Source organism: Natator depressus, chromosome 1, assembly GCF_965152275.1.
Source record: "Natator depressus isolate rNatDep1 chromosome 1, rNatDep2.hap1, whole genome shotgun sequence".
Classification (NCBI taxonomy): Eukaryota; Metazoa; Chordata; order Testudines; family Cheloniidae; genus Natator; species Natator depressus.
The window spans coordinates 138396948-138420777 of NC_134234.1; the positions used below are offsets into that span (position 1 = coordinate 138396948).

A 23830-nucleotide genomic window follows, 5' to 3' on the forward strand; every position below is an offset into this window, starting at 1 on the left:
TCTATGGAGATGAAAACTTCATTCTGGTTACAGGTACTTCAAAAAGTACTTCCAGTGCCACCTGCTCTTACCCCCATATTCTGTTTTTAATTTCCTCCACCACTCTCCCCCAAACCATGATTTAATACATTTCATTCTCTTTACCTCCTAAGCATCCCTATTCTCTCTTGACAATCTTCTACCCTCTTCCAACTGCACTTCTGGAATCCACACATACTACTTAATTTTTATGATTTAAGCAAATTTGATTGCCTAATCCCCCAAGTTTTAGATATCTATAAAGTTCCTGATGAGCCTGGGATGCTCTCATAACCTTATTAAACAGCAAACCAATTCTAGGAAGAGCACATTTTCCATCATAATCCAGATCTTATCCCTCCAACCCAATCTACATGTTTATCTACCTCAGGACTGGTCTAAAATGTAATAACCAGAACTGCTCATCCTCCTCTTGCTCTAGACCAGCGTTTCTCATACGCAGCCACCAGGGCTGAATGAGGCCACCAGGGACTTCTCTTGCAGTCACAGCCTCCTAGGCAGTGATGGGGGATGGTAAAGCTGCGGCCCCCACCCCCAGGGCCGCCAGCAGTGGTTGGACCCTGCCCACCTTTGGAGACACAAAAGCTGGAGGAGCAGGCAGCCAGTGAGTTCCCCACCTTGCCAGGGCTGGTGGGGTCAGGATTCAGCCCTTAGGTAGTGGGTGGCAGGCTCCATTTAAAAAAAAAAAAAAAGCTACCTTGCATATATGTATTCTGATGACATGCAATCTCCTTTGTACAGCAGACATATTGCTATTGTTGTGACCTTACAATAACTATTTTTTTCTTTAGTGCTATTTTTTTTTTTTTTGTTATAAACTAGTTTGTCAGTATTATGGCATGTACTGATCAAGGAGGTTTATGGGTAACAAATCCAAGATTTTCAGATAGTACTCATGCCTACAATCTCCAACCCTCCTATAAAGTCCAGTGCAGCAAATACCTCACTGAAACCATCCCCCAATTTGCAGGCACAAGTAGGGTAGCTCCAACGCCCTTATACCAATGCTTGAGTTAAACAGGGGCTGTGACTTTTCTGCAATCCTGTCACAGGTTTCATGGCCACCCAATCCATGTAATCACAGACTCAGTGCCCATACTACTACCCTTCCCATAGCTAAACCATGAAAACCTTCCATGATGGGCAATGTGCAACTGGCACTGAACCCACCTTCAATGCCTGCAGGGAGTGCAATTCTGTTTGCCTGCTCCTCATCCTTCTTTGGCACAAAAGAATAGCTGCAGTTCCCTGTATTAGAGGCCTGTCACAGCCCCTCCACTCACAGGTGAAATTTAACCTTTACGCAGGTATATGAACATATATGTAAAACGTTTCACTGTGAAGAGCTACTATTTTGACCTCTGAGAGCAACTATTTTGATATTCTGAAGTAGGGTAGGATGCCACATACCAGAAACATCAAGACCCACTGAAAAAGTAGTGATCATTTTGAACACAGCTCCCAAAAGCAAGTTACACCTACTTGATATTGTTGTGACCATCCTTAGGAATCCTCAGGAATTCAAGAGAGGCGCAGTGAACATGAGTGAGTATATGTATGTATGTGATTATTATATACCTGCATTAATTTTATTTGCCATGGTTATCATGCTTGACAAGCTTTCCCAACGTGACTATGTCCATGCTGAATTGTAGTTCTATCAAGTTTAAGGACAATTATGGATAAAACAAATTGAAGCAGCAGGTGAGGTTATGCACTTTTGAGATTCTCGCACAGTATTTTTTTTTTTTTTTTTAAAGAATGTATGTCAGAAACTTTTTCCTATTACAGTTGTATCCAACTGGAATAGGGAAGGTTCCACAAAGGAAAAGCAAATTTTACTCTGTGTTCTGGTTGACTATGAGAAAGAGCATGTGTGTAATCTGGTTTTCAGTTCTTTTGAAAATAGCTTTATATGCTGATTAAGCAAAAACTGCAGTTTTATTGATACTGCATGTAATGTATATGTTTATATTGGCCTTAAGTTCCTTTTTATTGAGAAAAATGGTAAAATTTTGAGATCATTTGATTAGATGCACATGTTTGCGATCATTTAGAAAGTACAGGAGGTAACAAAACTTAGATACAGTAGAACCTCAGAGTTACGAACACCTCAGGAATGGAAGTTGTTCATAACTTTGAAATGTTTGTAACTCTGAACAAAACATTACGGTTGTTCTTTCAAAAGTTTGCAACTGAACATTAACTTAATACAGCTTTAAAAACTACTATGAAGAAAAATGCTGCTTTCCCTTTATTTTTGAAGAGGTTTACATTTAACATTGCACTGCTTTTGTGGGGGAGGGTGGTCTCTGCCGCTGCCTGATTGCTTACTTCCAGTTTCAAATGAGGTGTGTGGTTGACTGGTCAGTTTGTAACTCTGTTGTTCGTAACACTGAGGTCCTACTGTATTATAGGAGAATCTGGCAAGCAACCCCTACACTTAGGTTGTCTAACACTTTCCATTATAGAAGTCTTGCAACCCTTTTTTTGGGAAACTAACATTACCATTGTCTGCAACAGACCTCAAAAACATTTTCTTTTTTTTCTTTTCTTTTGGGGGGGGGGAAGGAGGAGGGAGGATTTTGAGAAGCTTTCAAAAAAGTTTAATAAAAAAAACTTCCACAAAATAGTTTCTTCCTCCTTTAACCAGATGTAGAACTTCCTACCCACTACTCAAAAAATGACACTTTGACAAGGACTACAAGGAACAATATTCAATCCTGCATCAGTAACAGATGCTTTATATGTTTGAAGTCCAACATGCAATGGTTCTGCACAGCTAGAAACAGGACCTTTATACCATTGGAAAGGGGACATTCTCTCAGACCCTTAAGGGCTGCAATATCAGACTTGAAAATCCCAATACTGGTGTCTAGAAAAGCTACTTTAGTAATTTATTCTGGTTATTATGCCTCCCTTGGACTCCTACAGAGCTAGGTTCATAGTAACTGTCGCCCAAAAGCTACATCAAGATCTGCAAACAAGGACCCCTGAACCAAGAAGACTCAATATAGGCATATGGGTCCCCACTCGCGGGTCCCAGTACAAGATCATGGTGGATGCTCTTACAGGAGGAGGGGAACAAAGAAGAGCCTCCACACAAAATATTAAAGAACACTTGAAAACATTCCTAAAAATAGTATTTCTGCACCATATTTGGCACATTCTAGAAACGTGAACGGGAGTTGTGGTATAAAGATTTTAAAGACATTTGTTTGGAAAAAATCTGCATAACTCACTCATAGCTTCACTATTTGTGAATAACGCATCTACCCCAAGCTTATGCTGTTAAAGCAGGGGTGGGCAAACTTTCTGGCCCGAGGGCCACATGTGGGTGGGGAAATTGTATGCAGGGCCATGAATGTAGGGCTGGGGCAGGGGTGCAGGAGGGAGTGCAGGGTGTGGAAGGGGGTGCAGTGCAGTGTGCAGGAGGGGGCTGAGGAAAGGGGGTTGAGGTGCAGAAGGGGTGCAGGGTGCGGCAAGAGGCTATGGGCAAGGGGTTGGGGGTGCAGAAGGGGTGCAGCGGGGGGGCTCAAGGCAGGGGGTTGGGGAACAGGAGGCATACAGGGTGTGGTCTCTAGCCTGGCACCACTTACCTCGAGCGGCTCCAGGGTGGCAGTGGCATGCAGTGGAGCTAAGGCAGGCTCTGACCCCACGCCACTCCCGGAAGTGGCCAGCATATCCAGCAATGGCTCTTGGGGGTGAGGTGCGGCAGGTGGCTCCGCCGTGCGCTGCCCTCACCGGAGGGTGGGTACCACCCCCAAAGCCCCCATTGGCCATCGTTCCCTGTTCCTGGCCAATGATAGCTGGAAGGGGTTGGTGCCTGCAGGCAAGGGCAGTGCACGGAGCCCTCTGCTCCCCCAGGGGCTGCAGGGATGTGGTGCTGGCCGCTTCCAGGAGCGGTGTGGGGCCAGGGCAGGCAGGGAGCCTGCCTTAGCCCTGCTGTGCCATGGGGCTGGCAATCCTGCAGGCCGGATTGAAAGCCCTGATGGACCGCATCCAGCCCGTAGTTTGCCCTCTCCTGTGATAAAGCCTTTACATCACACCATAATGCACTCTAGATATCTATAAATAGATATTGTATATGAGAGAGAAGATATTACAAACAGCATGAGTCATACAAGGAACTGAGTTTTGGAGGACGGCTTTGTCCTAAAAGTTAATTTTGTTTTCAGACCATGGAGCTGCAATAACCACTGCAGAGCAGGAAAAAGGTTTGTCTATTTATTTATTTTAATGATATCGTAACTACACTAGATATCCACACAAATGCATTCTCTACTTTGTAATGCAACATGATTCAAAAAAATACTAATAGCAGCATGATATAAAAAGACTGCTTTTCAGTCAAACAACAATACAAGCTAGTAAGTACAATATACAAGAACTGTTTCACTTTGTACTCACTCTTACAAAGTTGTCAGGGAACAAACCTCTTCTGCCTTTGAGCTGTCCTTCCCACCAGCCTCCAGTCTCTTTCTTGATATTGGTGATTATGTCACCTACTGTGATTGTCAGCTCATCATCATGTTGAGCCTTGTAGTCAAATTCCACGATCGCCTCCACTAAAAAAGAAACAGCCACATGTTGCAGAGAGTTAGAGACAGTATTTATTTGCAGTCAGGTTGATTAAAGTTTTCATGGCTTCAGAGATAAAAAGAAAAAACCAGCCAACCAACCAACCCGGTAACAGCTGCTCAGCAACAGGAATAGCATCAGATTAACCTTGAAGACTTCATACAACAGCAGCATATTAGGGACAAGTGCTGGTGGGGGGAGATCCTTTGAGAAACCTTTTATGACTGGTTGACAGACAGCAATTTGAATCAGTTTATTTTATATTTATCTTTTAATTTAAAAAAAATCAATTTGTGTCACTGCAGCAGTATCCATTCAGATGTAAGCATTACAAACTGGTGTCTACTTCTGGGAAAAGATTATGGTTTTTCTCCCTCTTACTTTATAAATACTTGCTTTATTTCAGTACTATTCTGAAATGGTGTTCAAATCCACACCATTCAAAACCATAGTCCTTTACTCAGTTTGCCAGGCACATCATTGCTACCCCCAGAAGCAATTATTAAAATTTCTGCATGATGCTAAATTTCTCTATAACAATCTCTCTATAAGCAAGATGTATTCAGAAATGCAGAGCTCAGCCTGGCAAAGCCTTGCTTTGTGCATATACTCTCTTACGATTTCACTGAGGAGGAAAAATTGATGTTCACTTGCAAAATGACAATGCATCAGAGGATGTAAAATTCAAGTATTACTATTGCTCCAAAATGTCAACACACACACACACACACACACACACACACACACACACACTTATTTGTTGCTGCCCCTATACCAGTATTTAATCATGCCAGGTAGTATGCCTTACTCTTTTCCCAAAAGAATAAAAGCTCCATAAACCCAACCCCAACTTCTCATATTATATTACAAATACCTATGTCGATATCGTGTATATCTATATCTCCCACTGGAAGGGCCTAGGAAATTCATAATGGCAGGAATAAGCTCTATTAGAAATGGGTAAAGTTTCTCTGCCCACCCCCATACCATCCTAATCGAGCTCTTCCTCTATCAGTGTGGAATTGAGGCGTACAGTAAATTTTCTAAATATTTAGTATTTGACTTACTGTGGCAAAAAAAAATTTTTTTTTAAAAGCCAATATCAGAGGCAAGCCGTGCAGAAGGAATTAATAACTTTTCTGTTACTAGCAAGATGATGCTCAATGGTGGAAGGAAGTTTGTTTGCTTGTGTTTGTTTGTTTTTTGGCGCTCTAGAACAATTGTGGCATTTTCCCTCGGGTGCTGTTCTCACTTATTTTCACCTGAAACCACCCTCCTAACCAAAATTACTTTATTCTTATCTCTAGAGGCTCTCCCAGCAGCTACCAAAAGAAGAGTGGATGCCAGAATCTCTGGAATAGCTGCATTTAGAAAGCCCCATCTCCTGTGATGGGAAATCATACTCTAAGGACATTCTGTAGAACATTTACCCCCCCAAGAGGTTGAAGCAGCAGGAACAGAAATACCCACATGCATCTCCTTTCTGTGCAGATAACTGTGTGTGCCATATAAGACATCACGAGAGTGAATGCTCTCTTGGGGAATCACGGCAACTGGCAAAGCTAAAGGAACATACACCATTAAACCAGGAACAGGGTGTTGTTGCCCCCTGCTGGAGACCCTGCCACCTTGACACCACCACCCTCAGATGGCCTTTTGAAGAAAAGGAGGAGTGAGTTCATTCTTTCAAGAGCTGCCTAGAGAGGCCATCCAGGATCAGCTGCTAGCAGAACCCCGCAGGCCAGAGATGTTTTAAGCTGGCCTGCGAGCCACATCATGTGGCTTGGCCCCGCTCCGGCTAGGGCGCTGGATCGCGGTCGAGCCGCCTCGGCACTGCTCCAGCGGGGGCACAGGGTCGGGGCCGCACCACGCAGCTCCCGGAAGCCGCGGCATGGCCCTGCTCTTGCTCCTACACGCTCCAATGGGAGCTGCAGGAACGGTGCCTGCAGATTTGGCAGCGTGCAGAGATGCCTGGCTGCGCCTCTGCATAAGAGTTGGAGAAGGGACATGCTACTGCTTTCGAGAGCCGCTTGACGTAAGCGTTGCTCAGAGCCTGCACCCCCTGAGCCTCTCCCCACGCCCCAACCCCCTGCCCCAGCCCTGATCCCCCTCCCGCTCTCCAAACCCCTCAATCCCAGCCCGGAGCACTCTCCTGCACTCCAAACCTCTCATCCTCAGCCCCACCCCAGAGTCCACACACCCCCACCCAGAACCTGTACCCCTTCCCGGACACCTGCCCCAGCCCTGATCAACCTCCCACCCTCCCAACCCCTTGGTCCCAGCCCAGATCACCCTCCTACACCCCAAAACTCCTCATCCTCACCCCAACCCCAATGTTGTGAGCATTCATGGCCCGCCATACAATTTCTATTCCCTGATGTGGCCCTTGGGGCAAAAAGTTTGCCCACCCCGATCTAGAAGGGCGATGAGCAAGCAGAATCCAATCAGGGCCCAGCAAGGGCCAACACCACCACGTTACTGGCTGTTTCTTCCAGGAGCCAGTTCTGGGTGAAGTTGAGACGGGGAGGAAGAATGTCTCCAGTCTTAACCCAAGAAACCCAGCTTGGTCAGAGGCCACATTCTGACCACAGCTTATTGTAGTTGGACCAGCGAAGAAGTGTTAAATTTAGATTATGAAATTTAAAGCCCAGGTGGCCATCTTGAGTTAAATATCAATTTACCGTTGTAAAATGAGGGCGAGCGAAACCCCACTGGCCCAGACAAGACGGTGATACCACCACAGATAGTAAGACAATCCCAATAACATTCCACCTAACTTATAAAGGGATAGCACATTGTATCGAACTAGGCTGGTAAGAGAGTATGGTTATTCCTCCCATCCCAAAGAAGTCTCACACACACACACACACACACACACACACACACACACACACACACTTTCTTGTTTCTTGGGCAATATTAACACAGACAGAGATATCACCTAGCTATAGCTAGAAGAGCCTGATTGCTTTTGGCCAAGGGCTAAAGGCCACAACACACCTTGAACTTCTGAATGTCCTGGAGACCTTTCATCAAAATATACTACAGTCTCATCTCACATTAGATAATTAAAGATTTCTAGTCCTACCAAGACTTAGACATCACAGCCACCATTTGGCATCATAATTCAGGCTGAGAGTTTGTCACAGAGGTCATGGATTCTGTGACTTTCCGTGACCTCCATGACTTCTGCAGCAGCCGGTACGTCTGGCTCAGGGACAGCTCAGGAAGCCCCTGCACCAAACACAGGGCAGGCTCAGGCCCCCGCCCTGCAAAGTTTGGGTGTGGGAGGAGGCAGAGGGTTGGGGCACCAGACAGGGTGAAGCGGGCTCTGTGAACCGCGACCAGTGGGACTTGCAGGGGCAGTGCCTGCAGGCGGAGACAACGCGCCGAGCTGTGTGGCCACTCCTCCGCCTAGGACCTGATCCAGGGGGGATGTCGGTACTTCTGGGCACCCCCCTGGTAAGCGCCGCTCAGAGCCCACTTCACCCCGCCCAGTGCCCCAACCCCCTGGCTCCTCCCACACACAAACTCTGCTGAGGGGGATGGACAGCACCGGCTAGGGAGCCTGCGAGCCCCAACCCTCCCCACCAGCACCAGCGGGGTCCCAGGCTGCACACCGCCACCTCCCTCCCCTGCCCCGAAGCAGCCAGGCCGCCCTCCCCCAGGCTGCTCCCCCTCCCAAGTTTTATTCACTGATATTTTTAGTACAAGTCATGGACAGGTCACCGGCCGTGAATTTTTGTTTACTGCCCAGGAACTGTCTGTGACTTTTACTAAAACTACCTGTGACTAAAACGTAGCTTTAATCATAATGGATCCAAAATACCCACAAGTGAGATCATGGGCATCATAAAGAAGCTAGAGATGGAATAAACCATTTTAATGCATAATGGTGAAGTTATCATGTTCCTTCTGCACTGGAGGCTAAAGATAAAGGACAATTCTGTTCATTGGATAGTTTGCATTTGGTTGCCCGCTTTGGTCCACCCGTGAGACCACAGATTATGAGAATGCCATTGCTAGCCTTCCGGGGGAACCATTAAGATAGGGCATTTATCAGTCGTGGCACCTTTTCAGGGATCTGGGAAGAAAGATCTGCTGGTGAGAACCTCTGGCCCCTGTATGGGAACCACAAAACAAAAGAAACATGTACACACAGAGACCAACAATACAGCGCCGAGGCCATAAGGGGCCCACTGCCTGTAAAACAAATAGCAAGACCTGTAGCATACGTGAGATGAAGTCCAATACCACTTCTTATAAAGAATTTACTTTCAATCAGAGCTTGAATCAGACACCTAACTAAGGGTCCTACCAATTTTCCATATTGTTCATAGATGCACATATCCCCTTGTGGTGGGCTGAGTGGTCTGTTAGTTGGGAAGCATATCCATGCTGCAGCCCTGGCGAGATCGCTAGAACTCAGGCGACTTCAGGGTTTAAAGAGGCAAGTCACTATTGTAGGCCTTAAATAATTTTTTCACCCTTTGGTCCAGGCAATGAGGGCAGGAGCTTGTGTAGCCCAAACCCTTCTTTTAAAAAAGCCTACTTCTGTAATATGGCCCAACTGCCTCCAGGTCTGACAGCTTGTGAAGTCCCTTTGGTAGGTGTCAGATCCTTCTGCTCTCTTCCAAGGAAACCTATTAGCCTCTATCCTCATCTTGCTGAAAGTGAAGTATGTAACTCTGTCATAGCCACCCCCCAACCCTGCAGTTCTTGAGGTGGACAGGCCTCCTCTCAGTTGCTATGAATGAACCTTTCCAAAACTGGGGGGGGGGGGGGGGGAAGAGGAGAGAAGAGAAGAGAAGAGAGACAGGAAGAGTAGGAACTCTAGGCTCACTCCCAGTACTGACTCTTCAAATTACACTGCCTCCCCATTCCCTGGCTGCTGCAAGAAGAAGAGTGAAAGAAACGGATCCATACCGTACAACTCTCCTAGTCTTTATTTTTGAATCCTCTTTCTCCATAAATAATTCCAGTCCTTGCCTCTGACGCTGCACCCAAGGAGCAGTGTAAAATTGATATGACTTCATTTTATTCTGAATAGCACCAGTAAAATTGACCATACTGCTGTTAATTGGACTTTGCAGCTGCTTGGGGAAGCTATAAGCTGCTGCAGAGGAACTGGAACATATATCTTTGCAACCATAAGTGCGAGAAACAATTTTTTGAAACGGAAGTTAAATTTAATTAAACACAGATGTGTCCTCCCCAGGAAACTTCCTGCTCACTGATACTTCTTAAATTCTGCACCCTATCAGGAAATTCCACAGTTATTTTTTTAAGTGTGTGTGACTTGATGATGGTATACAAAACAGCAGCTGGCACAGAAAGGGTGAAATTTCACAGAAACTGGATAATTGTAAGCATTTTTCAAAAAAAGCTAAGAAATCCACAGCTCTAGAGGGTGGCGAATAGGGTAAATCGAAGAATTGTGAAAATCATTGAAAAATAACAACATTTTGAAAAAAAGACATCCAAGTTCCCATGTATCAAAAATAGCACATAAAAGCCTAACCGTGCTTTATAATTTATAGGACTCAGTTTCAGTTATTAAATCAAGTTCATTTTTAAAAGCATACTAAAGGATTTGCACATCCATATTTCAAAACATATTTTGAATAATACATTCTGCCAACTTTTTTTGGGGGGGGCGGGTGCGGATTTTGGCCTAGATCCTCTTAGGTATTTAGGTGCTGTGAAAGTAGAATGAATTATATTGAAATTATAATTCATTAAAGAAATGCTGCTTGAAGGGTTTGTTGAAATATAGTTGTCAGGAAGAGAAACATTAATGAGTGTGAGACAATGGGTCCTCAAACTAATTAACTTAGAGCTCCCACTGAGCTAGGAGATTGGCAAACGTTAGTATGCAAATAAGATATGTATGTATATTTGTCAGTTTCTGCTTCCTTTTGTCTCCTATGTTAAATTGGCTTTCCCTTATCTGTTTAAATAAGTTAGCTTGAGCTTTTGCAGGAGGCTTGCATATCTGGGTGCATTGGCAAAGCGCTTTGCTAATAAACAGAGTGGTCTAACAAATTCAGTGAGTCTTGAATCTGACTTTGACAATTTGGAGGTCCCACCGAGATGGCAACCGTCTTCACTGGGGCCGTGTGACTCCTGACTGTTCTTAGGACAGCCGTGGCAAGCCGGCACCTGGGCATTTGGCCCGAGAGGTCCTCCGCCAGAACGGAAGGTCCTCCGCCAGAACTTGCATGACCACAGAAGTCTACGCCATCGAACCTGTTGGTTCCCACTCTGTTCTGGTAGGGATCCCGGGATCTGACATCAGGAATCTGGTCAGGTAATTATTTCTGTGTTTTGTCCAGACTGAGGACTGTCTTGTCTCTGTGTCTATCCATCCTCCCTGTGGTGTGTTTGAGTCTGGGCGCCGTCTCCGTCCGGGGATCGGCTGACCAAAGGGTTCCTGTCCCCATGGTCTGAGTGAGTGAAATCTGCACAATCGCAGCCGCATCGCGCCTTGGGTAAAACCCTTGGTGTGAAAGCAAGGGCGACTGAGGCAGTAGCCTGTGGGCTCCTTTTGTGTGTTGCACCGGGCATCGCTCTGACGAACCCGACTTTCTTTCTTGTGTGATTGGTGTGTGAAGTCCTCCTGTATGGGTAGCCAGACATCTAAGTCGGGACAGTTCCCTAAAGGAACACCGGCTCATTTTATGTATTTTAGGAAGGGTCCGGACTCCTGTAAATTTCTGGAAAAATGGTCTAGGCTAACTCAGGAGAATCCCAAAATTCAGTGGCCACTGTTAGGATCTTGGGACAAAGACCGAGTAGACGTCTTAAAAGACAAACTCGGCCAACCTAAAACTAAATTGGCAAAAGGAGAGGTTGATTGTTTTATGCAGTGGTGGGAAGAGGCAAATCATAGGTGGACAGAATCAAAACTTGCCTCTCAAAGATTCAAATGATAAGTTAAAAGCTTTATTAGAAGCCTCCTCTCCCGCTGCCAGACCGAGCGCTCCCCTTTATCCCGTTCTCCGAGAAAACCAGGATCGATCCCATCCTCCTTCATACTCCCATCTCATTGTGGGAAAGGAAGAAGAAAACCCCTTGTTAAATTCTGGGGATGACGATGAGGAAGATGCATTAATTGGCCTGGCATCCTTGCATCGGATCAATAGGCGGTCACAACTCCTCCCAGGGGTTTCCAGTTCAGACCAGCCCGGATCGTCCAATACCGCCCAGGCCCATTCCTCCGGTACCACTCAGACCCGTAAAGAAAAACCCCCCGTTCCTCCAAAACCCTCCAGTCTGCCTGACTCCTGTTTTTCCCCATACATACGAAGACAGCCTGGACACTGATTGGGCCCAACGCTTACGCTCTGGCTCTAAACCTATCCAGGCTCCCCTCCGAATCCTGCATGCTGGGGGCCAACAAGAGGGTCCCACTTGGAGCTATAAACCCTGGACTCGTACAGAGCTCCTTTCAATTGTAAAAGGCTTTCCAAAGCCCCTGGAAAATCCTACCACATTTGCAGAGGAGTTTTTGTTAGTGTGTGACACCTATGAACCCTCTGAGGCAGACCTCCTGCAGCTGTGCAAGCTACTTGTAACCGCTAGCGAGCATGAAAAATGGCTCACAGCAGCCAACTGGCCCATCAGTGAGCGCCATTCAGCTTTACCAGACACCGGTCCTGACGCTGAATACCGGAAAAAGTGTAAAGACCGAGCTAAAAACCTACATGAGGCCATCCCTCGAGTATGGACTCCAAAAACAAACTGGGCAGCCATACATTGCTGTAAACAGCGACAGGGAGAAAGTCCGGGTGACTATCGCACCCGACGGACTGATGTTTTTCTGCAACATTCTGGTATACAGCAACCAAGTGAAAATGGGAAGGGCGCCCTGGCTCATGCGTTTGTTAATGGCCTCCTACCTGCTATTGGCAGTATGCTAAAGCGAATAAGTGTTGGGTGGGAAACTGAAACCATGGATAAATTGTAATCAGTGGCAGAACACTGCCATCGCACTCTAAAGGGAAAGGAGGAACAATCTTCCCAAAAGTTAATGGCCCTGCAAATACAGCATTATTCAGGGCAAGGTAAACAGTAGCGGGGAGGGGGACGTGGTTACGGGAGGGGCCGTGGATCTGGATTTTCAGGTTTTGGGGGTGTTTGTAATTACTGTAAACAACCCGGACATTGGAAAAACGAGTGTCCGCGCCGGCCTAATAGCTCTGTAAACAACCAGCTAGACCCCCTGTTGGCACAGCCCGACAGTCCCCAGACTTACTTTGTCCCACAGCAATGACAGAACACCAGGGAACCTCAGGAAATTTTAGCTCCTTTACTACCTCTCCTCTGCCCACCTTACCAGGTATGAACTTTTACTACTATCAGCTTCATATATCACCATAAAGTGTTGTTCTCAGTTAAACCCTGCCACTCTCCTTCCTTTGTCTAATGACGGTGATCCCCACGACTGCCTTGCAACTGTCTCTGCTGTCACCGTCCCGTGCTCTGACCTTTCTGATGTCCCTCTCCCTAACTCTGACCTTGTTTTATTTACTGATGGTTCCTGTTTTCGAGACGACCAAGGTCATCTCCTTCCAGGATACGCTGTAGTTTCACTCTCTGAAACCCTGGAAGCTGCGCCTTTACCTTCTGTAACCTCAGCACAAGTCGCTGAATTAGTTGCCCTCACCCGTGCCTGCTTTTTGGCGGAGGGACACTCCGCCACCATTTACACTGACTCCCGCTACGCTTTTGGGGTTGTACACGACTTTGGTACCCTCTGGCAAACTCAGGGTTTCCTTACCTCTGCCAGTACCCCTATTAAAAATGGGCCCTACATCGCTGCCCTCCTGTATGCAGTTTTACTTCCGTCTGCCCTAGTTATTGTTAAGTGCCCTGGCCACTCAAGGGCGGATACTGATGTTGCTAAGGGTAACGCATTTGCTGACGCCTCTGCTAAACATGCTGCTGCCATAGAACCTTTCCCAGATGCATTCCCTTTCTGTTTCTATACCGCCGCCGTCCCTCACTGAGCTCACCCTGCTCCAAGAGTCAGCCCCAGAAACCGAGAAAGAATCCTGGGTTGCCCAAGGTTGCTCTCTACATCCCGATTCTCTTTGGTGCTTGTCTACTGGCGCCTTTGTAGCCCCCTTTTCACTCTACCCGTCTCTGGCCGCCCTGCTACACGGTGTTTCGCATGTCGGAAAGGAGGGGATGGTCTCTGCTGTAACTAAGACAGGATGGTGGGCCCTCCATTTTAGCTCTTTTGCAGCCCGCCACTGTGCAGCCTGTACCATTTGCCAAAGCCATAATATTGGTAAACCTGTAAAAGTGGCCCAGGGGTTCCGGGGCCTGCCTCAAGCACCATTCTTGCATTGGCAACTTGATTTAGTACAAATGCCTAAGTGTCAACAATATGAATTTATATTGGTTATGGTATGTTTATTCTCTGGTTGGATTGAAGCCTTTCCTTGTCGCAAGGCTGACTCACTGTCTGTTGCCAAATGTTTGTTAAATCATATTATGCCTGCCAAGGGAATTCCTGCTACTCTGTCCAGTGATCGGGGTACACATTTTACTGGACAACTTGTTCAACACCTGGACCGTATATTGCATATCAAACACCTGTTGCACTCTCCCTACCACCCACAGAGTGCAGGTGCAGTTGAAAGACGAAATGGTGTACTTAAGAATAAGCTTGGTAAAATTTGTGCCTCTACAGGATTAAGCTGGCCAGTAGCCTTACCATTAGCCCTTATGGACATGAGATCCACTCCATCTCAAAGGCATAAATTTAGTCCCTTTGAAATTGTTATGGGACGCCCTATGCAAGCTATGACTACCATTACTCCCGTTCCAGATTTGAACTTGACTCACAGTGCACTCCTTCAGTATTGCAAGGGACTAATGCAAGCTGTAAGTCACTTCCATTCACAGGCTCAAGGCGCCTGGCCCACGGAACCCACCTCCGACGCTTGCCACAACCTCGAGCCAGGTGATTGGGTCCACGTACGGCGCCATCATTGAAAGCACGCTTCGGAGCCCCGGTGGAAAGGTCCTCATCAGGTACTGCTTACTACACAGACGGCTGTTAAACTATCTGGCATCGCAGCGTGGATACATGCTTCACAGTATAAGAAGGCACCATCTCCAGAGAACCAATCTTCACCTCAGGACAACGCAGAGTCAATTTTGACTCCAGAAGAAGATGCAGAGGAACAGTCTGCAATACCTTACAATCTACGCTCTCGTAAGGGTTGCCAGAAGCAGACGACGAACAAAAAAAAGCAGTAGCGAGCCTAGCGCCTACTGCCTGGTGGGCGTAAAACCGTGACTGCGGTTCCCTCAGTTGAGGTTGTCAGAACCAGAAGAGCCTTGCCTCCAACATGCGCCTCTGCCTGTTCCTCGGCTGCTGGTATCTTACGGTCCGGGGAGACCACGATGACAATTCTTTTATCCAGCAGCAGGTGTGGATAGCTCAGACCCTTAATATTTCTAATTGCTGGGTCTGCAGCCACATCCCAGCCCACTCTCAAACTGGTGTTCCTGTCCTGGCTATCCCACTCAAGTCCCCAGACCTCACTGGAGGGCCTCGTCTGTTTAACAAAATATGGAACAGCAATGACACTTGGGAAGCGGTGGGAATAAATGCATCTAAATGGATAAGTGTGGTGGAGGGAAAAGGTCATTGGTGTTGGGTGTGTAATGGGACAGGGCTGGATCTGGGGAAAAGCCGTTGCCTTCAGCATATTGTGGCCAATGGTGTATGGGATTATTCAAACAAAACTAAAAAGTGGCAGGCTGGGTATAGAGATATGAATTTTTTCTCAACCTGGGATCAAACAGAGAAATCAATCTCACGTTCCCCCTACAGTAACCTTAGTGAAAACAATACAATCTTTCAATGTCATGCAAATAACACCACTCCTCGTAAGTAGAATTACCCTGTACCCTTTGGGGGATACTACTCCTCCTTTGCAAACACCTATATGACAAATGGGTGCAACTGACCCTTCCCGGCCTTAATAGGCCATCGCTGGGTGTGTGGGACCAGAGCTTATACCGCACTACCAGCTAATTGGTCAGGAATCTGTTATCCCGCCCGACTCTTCCCACAATTCTGAGTGCTAGGAACCTTCCCTCGAGAATGCCTCCGCAATTTCAGGCGAAAAAGAAGGGACTTAACAGATGCCCAATGGTATGTAAATAACATAAGCCCCTTAATCTGGGAAGAGGCCATTGGTGGTTCCTTAATACCATTAGGGGGAGTAATACACCATGCAAAAAGGCTCCTAAGGTTACAAGCAGTAGTTGAAATAATGGCAAATGAAACCGGAGAAAGTTTAAGAGCCCTGGCCAAAGAAACAGGAGCAATCCGACAGATGGCTCTCCAAAACCGTCAGGCATTGGACATAGTGCTGGCGACAAAAGTAGGGACTTGTGCTCTCATTGGAAAAGACTGCTGTGTGTATGTACCAGACAACACCAATGAGGTAATAGATCGTGCTAGCCACTTAGAACATATCGCATATCTTCCCCACGAAGAGTTCCAAGTTCTTTATGGAAGTGGCTAAGTAACCTTTTCAATTTCTCTGGCATAGGAAACTGGTTGTTTCAAAGAGCCCTAACTCTCCTGTTTGGAATCCTAATAATTTTTGTATGTTTTCAGTTACTTTCTTGTTGTATCCAAAATTGTGTCAGGCATGTTACACAGATAGCTGCCCCAAAAAAGTGCTAATTTGATGATTTTAAATATCACTGATGAACAAAGAGATAAAGAATGATTGATATGTGGAACCCAGTAATTGTTGGTCATTGTGTAGCTTGACCAAAAGGAGGGATTGTGAAAGTAGAATGAATTATATTGAAATTATAATTCATTAAAGAAATGCTGCTTGAAGGGTTTGTTGAAATATAGTTGTCAGGAAGAGAAACATTAAGGAGTGTGAGACAATGGGTCCTCAAACTAATTAACTTAGAGCTCCTACTGAGCTAGGAGATTGGCAAACGTTAGTATGCAAATAAGATATGTATGTATACTTGTCAGTTTCCGCTTCCTTTTGTCTCCTATGTTAAATTGGCTTTCCCTTATCTGTTTAAATAAGTTAGCTTGAGCTTTTGCAGGAGGCTTGCATATCTGGGTGCATTGGCAAAGCGCTTTGCTAATAAACAGAGTGGTCTAACAAATTCAGTGAGTCTTGAATCTGACTTTGACAATTTGGAGGTCCCACCGAGATGGCAACCGTCTTCACTGGGGCCGTGTGACTCCTGACTGTTCTTAGGACAGCCGTGGCAAGCCGGCACCTGGGCATTTGGCCCGAGAGGTCCTCCGCCAGAACGGAAGGTCCTCCGCCAGAACTTGCATGACCACAGAAGTCTACGCCATCGAACCTGTTGGTTCCCACTCTGTTCTGGTAGGGATCCCGGGATCTGACATCAGGAATCTGGTCAGGTAATTATTTCTGTGTTTTGTCCAGACTGAGGACTGTCTAATAAACAGAGTGGTCTAACAAATTCAGTAAGTCTTGAATCTGACTTTGACAGTGCCTAACTTTCGTTGATTTCAAGTGGAAATCTGCTGTGCTAGATCTCCCTGGAACAGATGCTTGCATCCTAAACTGCACAGTGCTTTAGGAGAGGAGAAAAGCATCTCATGGACAATGAGATCAAACTAATTTCACTTGTAAGCTCTGCTTATGCATTAATAGCCTACACCTGCTCCCACTGAAGGCAAGAGGAAAACTCTCAGTGACACCAGGGAGCACAGGATCTAGCCCTAGATCACTGGACTACTTAACTTTTTTCAGCAACTTTTACTTCAAAACAATGTACATGATGCCTCAATAATGTCAAACACATATCTCTAACCCTGACAAGTTAACCATTTTTTCCTCCAACATGCAATGTACACTCTCCTTAGCACTCCTTCCTGACATGAGGAGACGAAATCCAGCACCAAAGCAATTCAAGCTATTTTGATCTGAAAACTGAATGTTCGTTCCTATGCCAACATGATCAGCTATGCATGACATTATACAACTGTCAATCTAAATTGTAACAAAAATCCCATGAGACAGAATCAAAACCAATTATCAACTTCCCTGTTAGAGACTGACACAGTGAACTCACCGATGAAGTGAGCTGTAGCTCACGAAAGCTTATGCTCAAATAAATTGGTTAGTCTCTAAGGTGCCACAAGTACTCCTTTTCTTTTTACTGTAAGGAGAGTGATCACATAAGATGAGCTATTACCAGCGAGGGGGTAGGGGAGGAACCTTTTGTAGTGATAATCAAGGTGGGCCATTTCCAGCAGTTGACAAGAACGTCTGAGGAACAGTTTGGGGGGGAGGGAAATAAACATGGGGAAATAGTTTGTGTAATGACCCATCCACTCCCAGTCTCTATTCAAGCCTAAGTTAATTGTATCCAGTTTGCAAATTAATTCCAATTCAGCAGTCTCTCGTTTTGAAGGTTTTTTGTTGAAGAATTGCCACTTTTAGGCCTGTAATCGAGTGACCAGAGAGATTGAAGTGTTCTCCGACTGGTTTTTGAATGTTATAATTCTTGATGTCTGATTTGTGTCCATTTATTCTTTTACGTAGAGACTGTCCAGTTTGATCAATGTACATGGCAGAGGGGCATTGCTGGCACATGATGGTATGTGTCACATTGGTAGATGTGCAGATGAACGAACCTCTGATAGTGTGGCTGATGTGATTAGGCCCTATGATGGTGTCCCCTGAATAGATATGTGGACACAGTTGGCAATGGGCTTTGTTGCAAGGATAGGTTCCTGGGTTAGTGGTTCTGTTGTGTGGTGTGTGGATGATGGTGAGTATTTGCTTCAGGTTGGGGGGCTGTCTGTAAGCAAGGACTGGCCTGTCTCCCAAGATCTGTGAGAGTGATGGGTCGTCCTTCAGGATAGGTTGTAGATCCTTGATGATGCGTCGGAGAGGTTTTAGTTGGGGGCTGAAGGTGATGGCTAGTGGCGTTCTGTTATTTTCTTTGTTGGGCCTGTCCTGTAGTAGGTGACTTCTGGGACTACTACAGTATCAGGGACAGAGGTTTTGGTTTTTTTTTTTTTTTTATTATTTGCTACTTTGGGTTTATGAAACAAAATTTTAAATGCCTATTATATGCACCAGGAGTCTTTCACATAAATTTAAGATACATTTTGCTGAAGAATGTGGAGTGACAGAAGACAGAGTTGATTAAATTATTGCCATCACATCTACACCTCCCCCTCCCACCCCGCAACCTCCAGCTATTTACAGGAACTTGAGAGAACAGACTTTTTTTTGGTAATTACACAACAATTTTCCCTCATTGGTTATGGCTACTTACTAGTTCCTGTCCCTATTTATTGCCATTATTGAACAGAAACAAATCCCCCCCAAAAGACCTAGTCAGAGTAAAAGGAACTTTAACAACATGACAAAAATTCAGAGAAGCGATGACAATCAGAGTTATTGCTACCTTAACCCACACCACCGTGTCTTATCAAGAATATCACAGATTGTTACTGTATAGCAAGAACTATGTTAATTAATATCACCAACTTTCTGGAGATGTCTGAAGTGTCTACGCACAATAGAAGTGTTATTAAAGTCTTTGCCACTATTCCACGGAATTAACAGAAGCCATATGGTCATACAACCTTCTGTTCTAACATGATTTCTCACACCACAATTATTGTCACCTGAAACTAGAGTGTGCAGTTAATGTGGCAATCGAAAGGTTTAGAGTTTCTCTATGACAAGCAGGAAACTTAAAGTTCCATCTGTACATCACGTAGGTTTTATGTAAATTGATAAACCATACGCTGTACAATATAACCAGAAAATCAGAACTGAAAGAGGGCAATAATGGCTTTCAAAATCTCAAACTAAAACTTAAAGATAACATTTGAGTTACATAAATCCAGGGGGAAAAATTAGCTGTAATTTGTATTTTTGTAACTAATCACAACAATGAAATTATTAGCATGGAATTAAAAATTTGGAGCAGAAATAATAGCAATTTTCACCATTCTACTTTTCATGTAACATTACCAATAAATCTCAGTAAGAGGACAATGATTCTTCCGGGATTTGTATTTTTTAAATATTAAGTAATTTTTACTAGTTATCATGGACTGTTCAATTATTTAAAAATCAATTGCCTTGAATATGTATTTTTGGTACACAATATTTCTATTATAGCATGGTTATAAACAGAAACTTCATTTATGCAGTTGCACGGTAGTTAATAATCACTTTACAATAAATACAGTTTATAAGTGGTTTTCAATCTGGTCATAAAAATTCAATCTGCATTGAAACTTGTTAGATAAGGTCCTAATCCAGAGATGAATATTTTTTTTAAATAAACAGAACTTGCTTTCAGCATGAATTAAAAAAAAAATACTGTAAATAAATATTTTAAACATAACAGGGATATTACACTGCATGCTAATGATCATCAAGTTAAACTGATGTCACGTGGTATGGAAGAAGATTGTTGAAAAGCATCTGCCTGGAATGGTGAAAGTTTGAGATTGTAAGGGGGCTAGTGTACGTTGCTCCAATTGAAGACAAGTCGAGGAAAGCTAAGCCATGTTGGTGTGGACATATCCAGTGGAGATCAGAGAGCTTTGTCGGAAGCATGGCTCTTGCAATGACTGTTTTTGGAACAATTTGCATGGTGGGGGTGCCAAGAGCCACTGAACCAAAGTTTAAACCCTGTATATAATGGAAACCACTTCAAGACAGGAGATGCGGCAGCAGCCGCAGTTCCAGCACCTATGACGAAAGCTGACTATGAGGGAAACCTACGCAAGACCTGGTACGTGGATGGATATTGGCAGACTTCAGGGAGATCAACCTGCATGACAGCCTGAATCATGAGTTTTGGAAGACGGCTATAGAAGTCACTGACCCCAAATAGGAAAGCAACAAGAAAGACAACAACTCTAAATAATTATTTATAGTACCTATAGTGGGGCGGACTGGCCACCCACAGACCCGGAGGGGGAGGAGCCCTCATTGAACCCTGGTGGGCGGAGCCATGCCACACTCAATCCTCCTCCTGGAAGTCAGTGGGTGGGGCTGGAAGTACAAAAGGTGTGCCGCAGAACTCAGTGAGGAGGCAGCTGCCACCCGAGGAGCCAGACGCCTCCTGTGAGCTCCCTGTGAGGCCAGCTCAGTCCCACCCCCCCATTTCTCCCCCCGCTGCAGGAAGTTCTGCAAACTCCCGCCCCATTTACTGCACCCATCACTCCTCAGCTGCAGGGGGAGGGATCCCTGTGCAGGGAGCTGCTCCCCCATCTATCCATGCCTCCAGACCCCCTCATACCCTGACCCTGCTACTGAGCCTCACCCCCTCACACTCAGAACCCCATTTGATGAACCCCACTCGCCCTGCACCACCCCAACGAGCCACCTGTACCCAGATCCCCACCCTGCAGAGCCCCAACCAGCTGCACCTGGTTCCCCACCCCACTGAGCCACACTCCCCCAGCATCTGCCCCCCCCACACCCAGATCCCCTGCCGAGCTTTATTCCTCCCACACCCAGACACCCCCCGCCCCACTGAGCCCCAACCACCTTCACCTGGACCCCCCCTGCAGAGACCCATTATTGTTGCACCCAGAACACCACTCCCCCAAAGCCCCTCTGCATCCAGATCCCCCCCGTACCCGGATCCCCCACTGAGCCGCCCACATCCAGGTTGCCCCACACAGAACCCTCTCAACCCACACCTGGATCCCCCACACACTAAGCCCCTCCACACTTGGATCCTGCCTTGCTGAGCCTGCCTGCACAACCACAACTGGTGCATCTTGCGTGGAGGGGCAAGGCCCTGGGGTGTTTCTGGGGCAGGCCCGGTCCTTCCACTGTGTCAGGGTTAGGTGCAGCCTCACTGCTGAGTCTTTGTCGTGGTGGGGGGCTGCACAGTGATCTCCTTCTTCTGTGCAGCCACTGGCCTGTGCTCCCGAATGCCATCCTGGAGCCTCCACATTTATTTGACAAATAAAATTTGCAGAATTTTGCAGAATATTAAAATACTGTATGCAGAATTTTTAATATTTTGGCACAGAATGTCCTCAGGAGTATACTATGAGTAGTCCCATTGACTTCAGCAAAGAGAGATTAGGTGAAGAGCTGGTTGGGAATTTTCTAATGGAACAATTGCAATTCCCACAAAATCAAAATTTTCCCTCCAATTTTTTTTATTTTCTGTCAATAAATTTGAAATGAAATATTTTGTTTCAGGTCAGTTCAATGCCATTTCAGGACAAAAACAAAATGTTGAAATGTTGGAGTTTCCCACAGGATGGAAATTCAGAATTATGTGTTGCTCTGGTTACTTGATTTCCTTTGGGACGACTCACAATAATAAGCATTACACCTGGTAGTAAATATTTGCATGATTCAGCTCCAAAAGAAATAAAAATTAACAATAAACCTACATTACTGTACATCCTATAAGTGTAGCTGCCTTCCTAATGTAAGGATCTTCTGCTACCACTGTACTTTCATATTTTAGTTTTAAGGATACTGAACTTGGGGAATGACAAAGGTCACAATCCTTATTAACCTGAATACATCTATTACATGGGAAGGCAAGCAGTCTCTATCCTAACCATATGAGTCATGATGCGCACTGGTTGTTTTACATTATATTCACCAACCAAAAGCCAGCTCCCTTAATAAGCATGCAGTACATAGAAATTCACTGGTTTTACAGTACAGGGAAGGAGAACTGTCTCAGCACAGTCCACTCATGCTACTTTTGTCCGAATGTTATCACTTCTAGTCTTCAAAAAATTGAAGATGCCTTCACAATTTATGCTGATATTAATGATCTTTGATGGTTATTCATACAATACCCCACCGATTATATAAATAGGCTATAAATTTCTCTCTCTTGAAAAGGAGTTCTACTCCTGGGAGAATTCTGTGCCATTGCACATGCGCAAAATTCATGTCCCCTGCAGATTTCTTTGCTTCCCCGCAGAAAAATGACTTCTCACAGGGCAGCCACAAGAGTGGTCATGCGCCCTCCCCAGCAGCACAGACACGTCGTTTCAGGGACCTGGAGCAGCCAGTGGAGAGGTAAAATCACTGCGGGGGATAGAGACAGGCTTGGGGACACCTCAGCCAGAGGCTCCTACCCTGCACTGCGCTCAGCTGCTAGTCCCAGCTAGGCTAGGGGCAGGGAAGGGTGGGACTTTCTCTTCCCCTGCAAGGAGTGGCTGGGACTGGGTCAAACCCACCCCAGAAACCTCCTCAGCTGTGCATCACCCCTCCCCTGCTCCTCAGCCAGAGGTGGGAGGAGTCACTACAGGGAGCTGTTCCCCCATCCGCCCAACCCACAAGCATCCGGACTCCCCCCCACATACCCAGGCCCCCTCCAGCCAACCCCACCAAACCTCACCCCTTGCATCCGGCGCCTCCATGCACCCAGATCACCCCACCAAACTCCACTCCCCTGGCACCTGGATCTGCTCACTGAGCCCCCCACACTCAGACCTTATGCTGAGCCCCAATCATCTTCACCTGGACCCCCTTGCAGAGTCCCATTCCCCTTACACCCACCCCAATGAGCCCCTGTGCATCCAGAGCTCCCCGCACCCGGACTCCCTCACCGAGCAACCTGCACCCAGATTGCCCCACACAGAATCCTCTCACCCCACACCTGGATCCCCCCAGATTAAGCCCCTCCACACTTAAATCCTGCTGGGCTGAGTCTGCTTGCCCTATACCTGGATCGGGGGGTCAGGGCTGGGCATGCAAGACTCTGTCCCTCTTGCTTGTTATCTTGGTGTACCTGGCACGGAGGGGCAAGATCCCAGAGTATTTCTGGGGCAGTCCTGGCCCTTGCGCTGTGTCAAGGTTGGGTGCAGCTTCACCGCCGAGTCCGTGTCCCAGGGAGCGGGCTGCAGGGTGGCCTCTCACCTCTGTGTAGCCAGTGGCCTGTACTCCCCATTGCCATGCTGGAGCCTCCACATTTACAAATAAAATACATATACAAATAGAATACAAATAGAATTTTGAAAAATTTTAACTTATGTGCAGAATTTTTATTTTTTTGGCACAGAATTCCCTTAGAAGTAGAGTTCTGAAGGGGGATCCCACCAGAGAGACTTATGTGAAGATAATAGCAGTACTATAGAAGAGACTTGGGGAAAACTGAAATATAAGTGTTGTGGGGGGAGAAGAAAATCTGTACAAAGATTTATCTGAATGAT

The 23830-nt window shown here is 46.0% G+C and overlaps 1 protein-coding gene across 4 annotated transcripts in view; it reads right to left on the reverse strand.

The window, feature by feature from the left end:
* The window catches only part of SH3KBP1 (SH3 domain containing kinase binding protein 1), a 363156-nt gene that overhangs the window by 302390 nt on the left and 36936 nt on the right, over positions 1-23830 (reverse strand). For 3 of the 4 annotated variants that reach the window (XM_074967825.1, XM_074967818.1, XM_074967836.1), the window contains exon 2: positions 4450-4607. In XM_074967825.1, the coding sequence (XP_074823926.1) occupies positions 4450-4607 (158 nt within the window). Of the gene's footprint in view, positions 1-4449; positions 4609-23830 lie in introns of those variants that run through there. The other variant, XM_074967845.1, reaches the window with a different exon arrangement.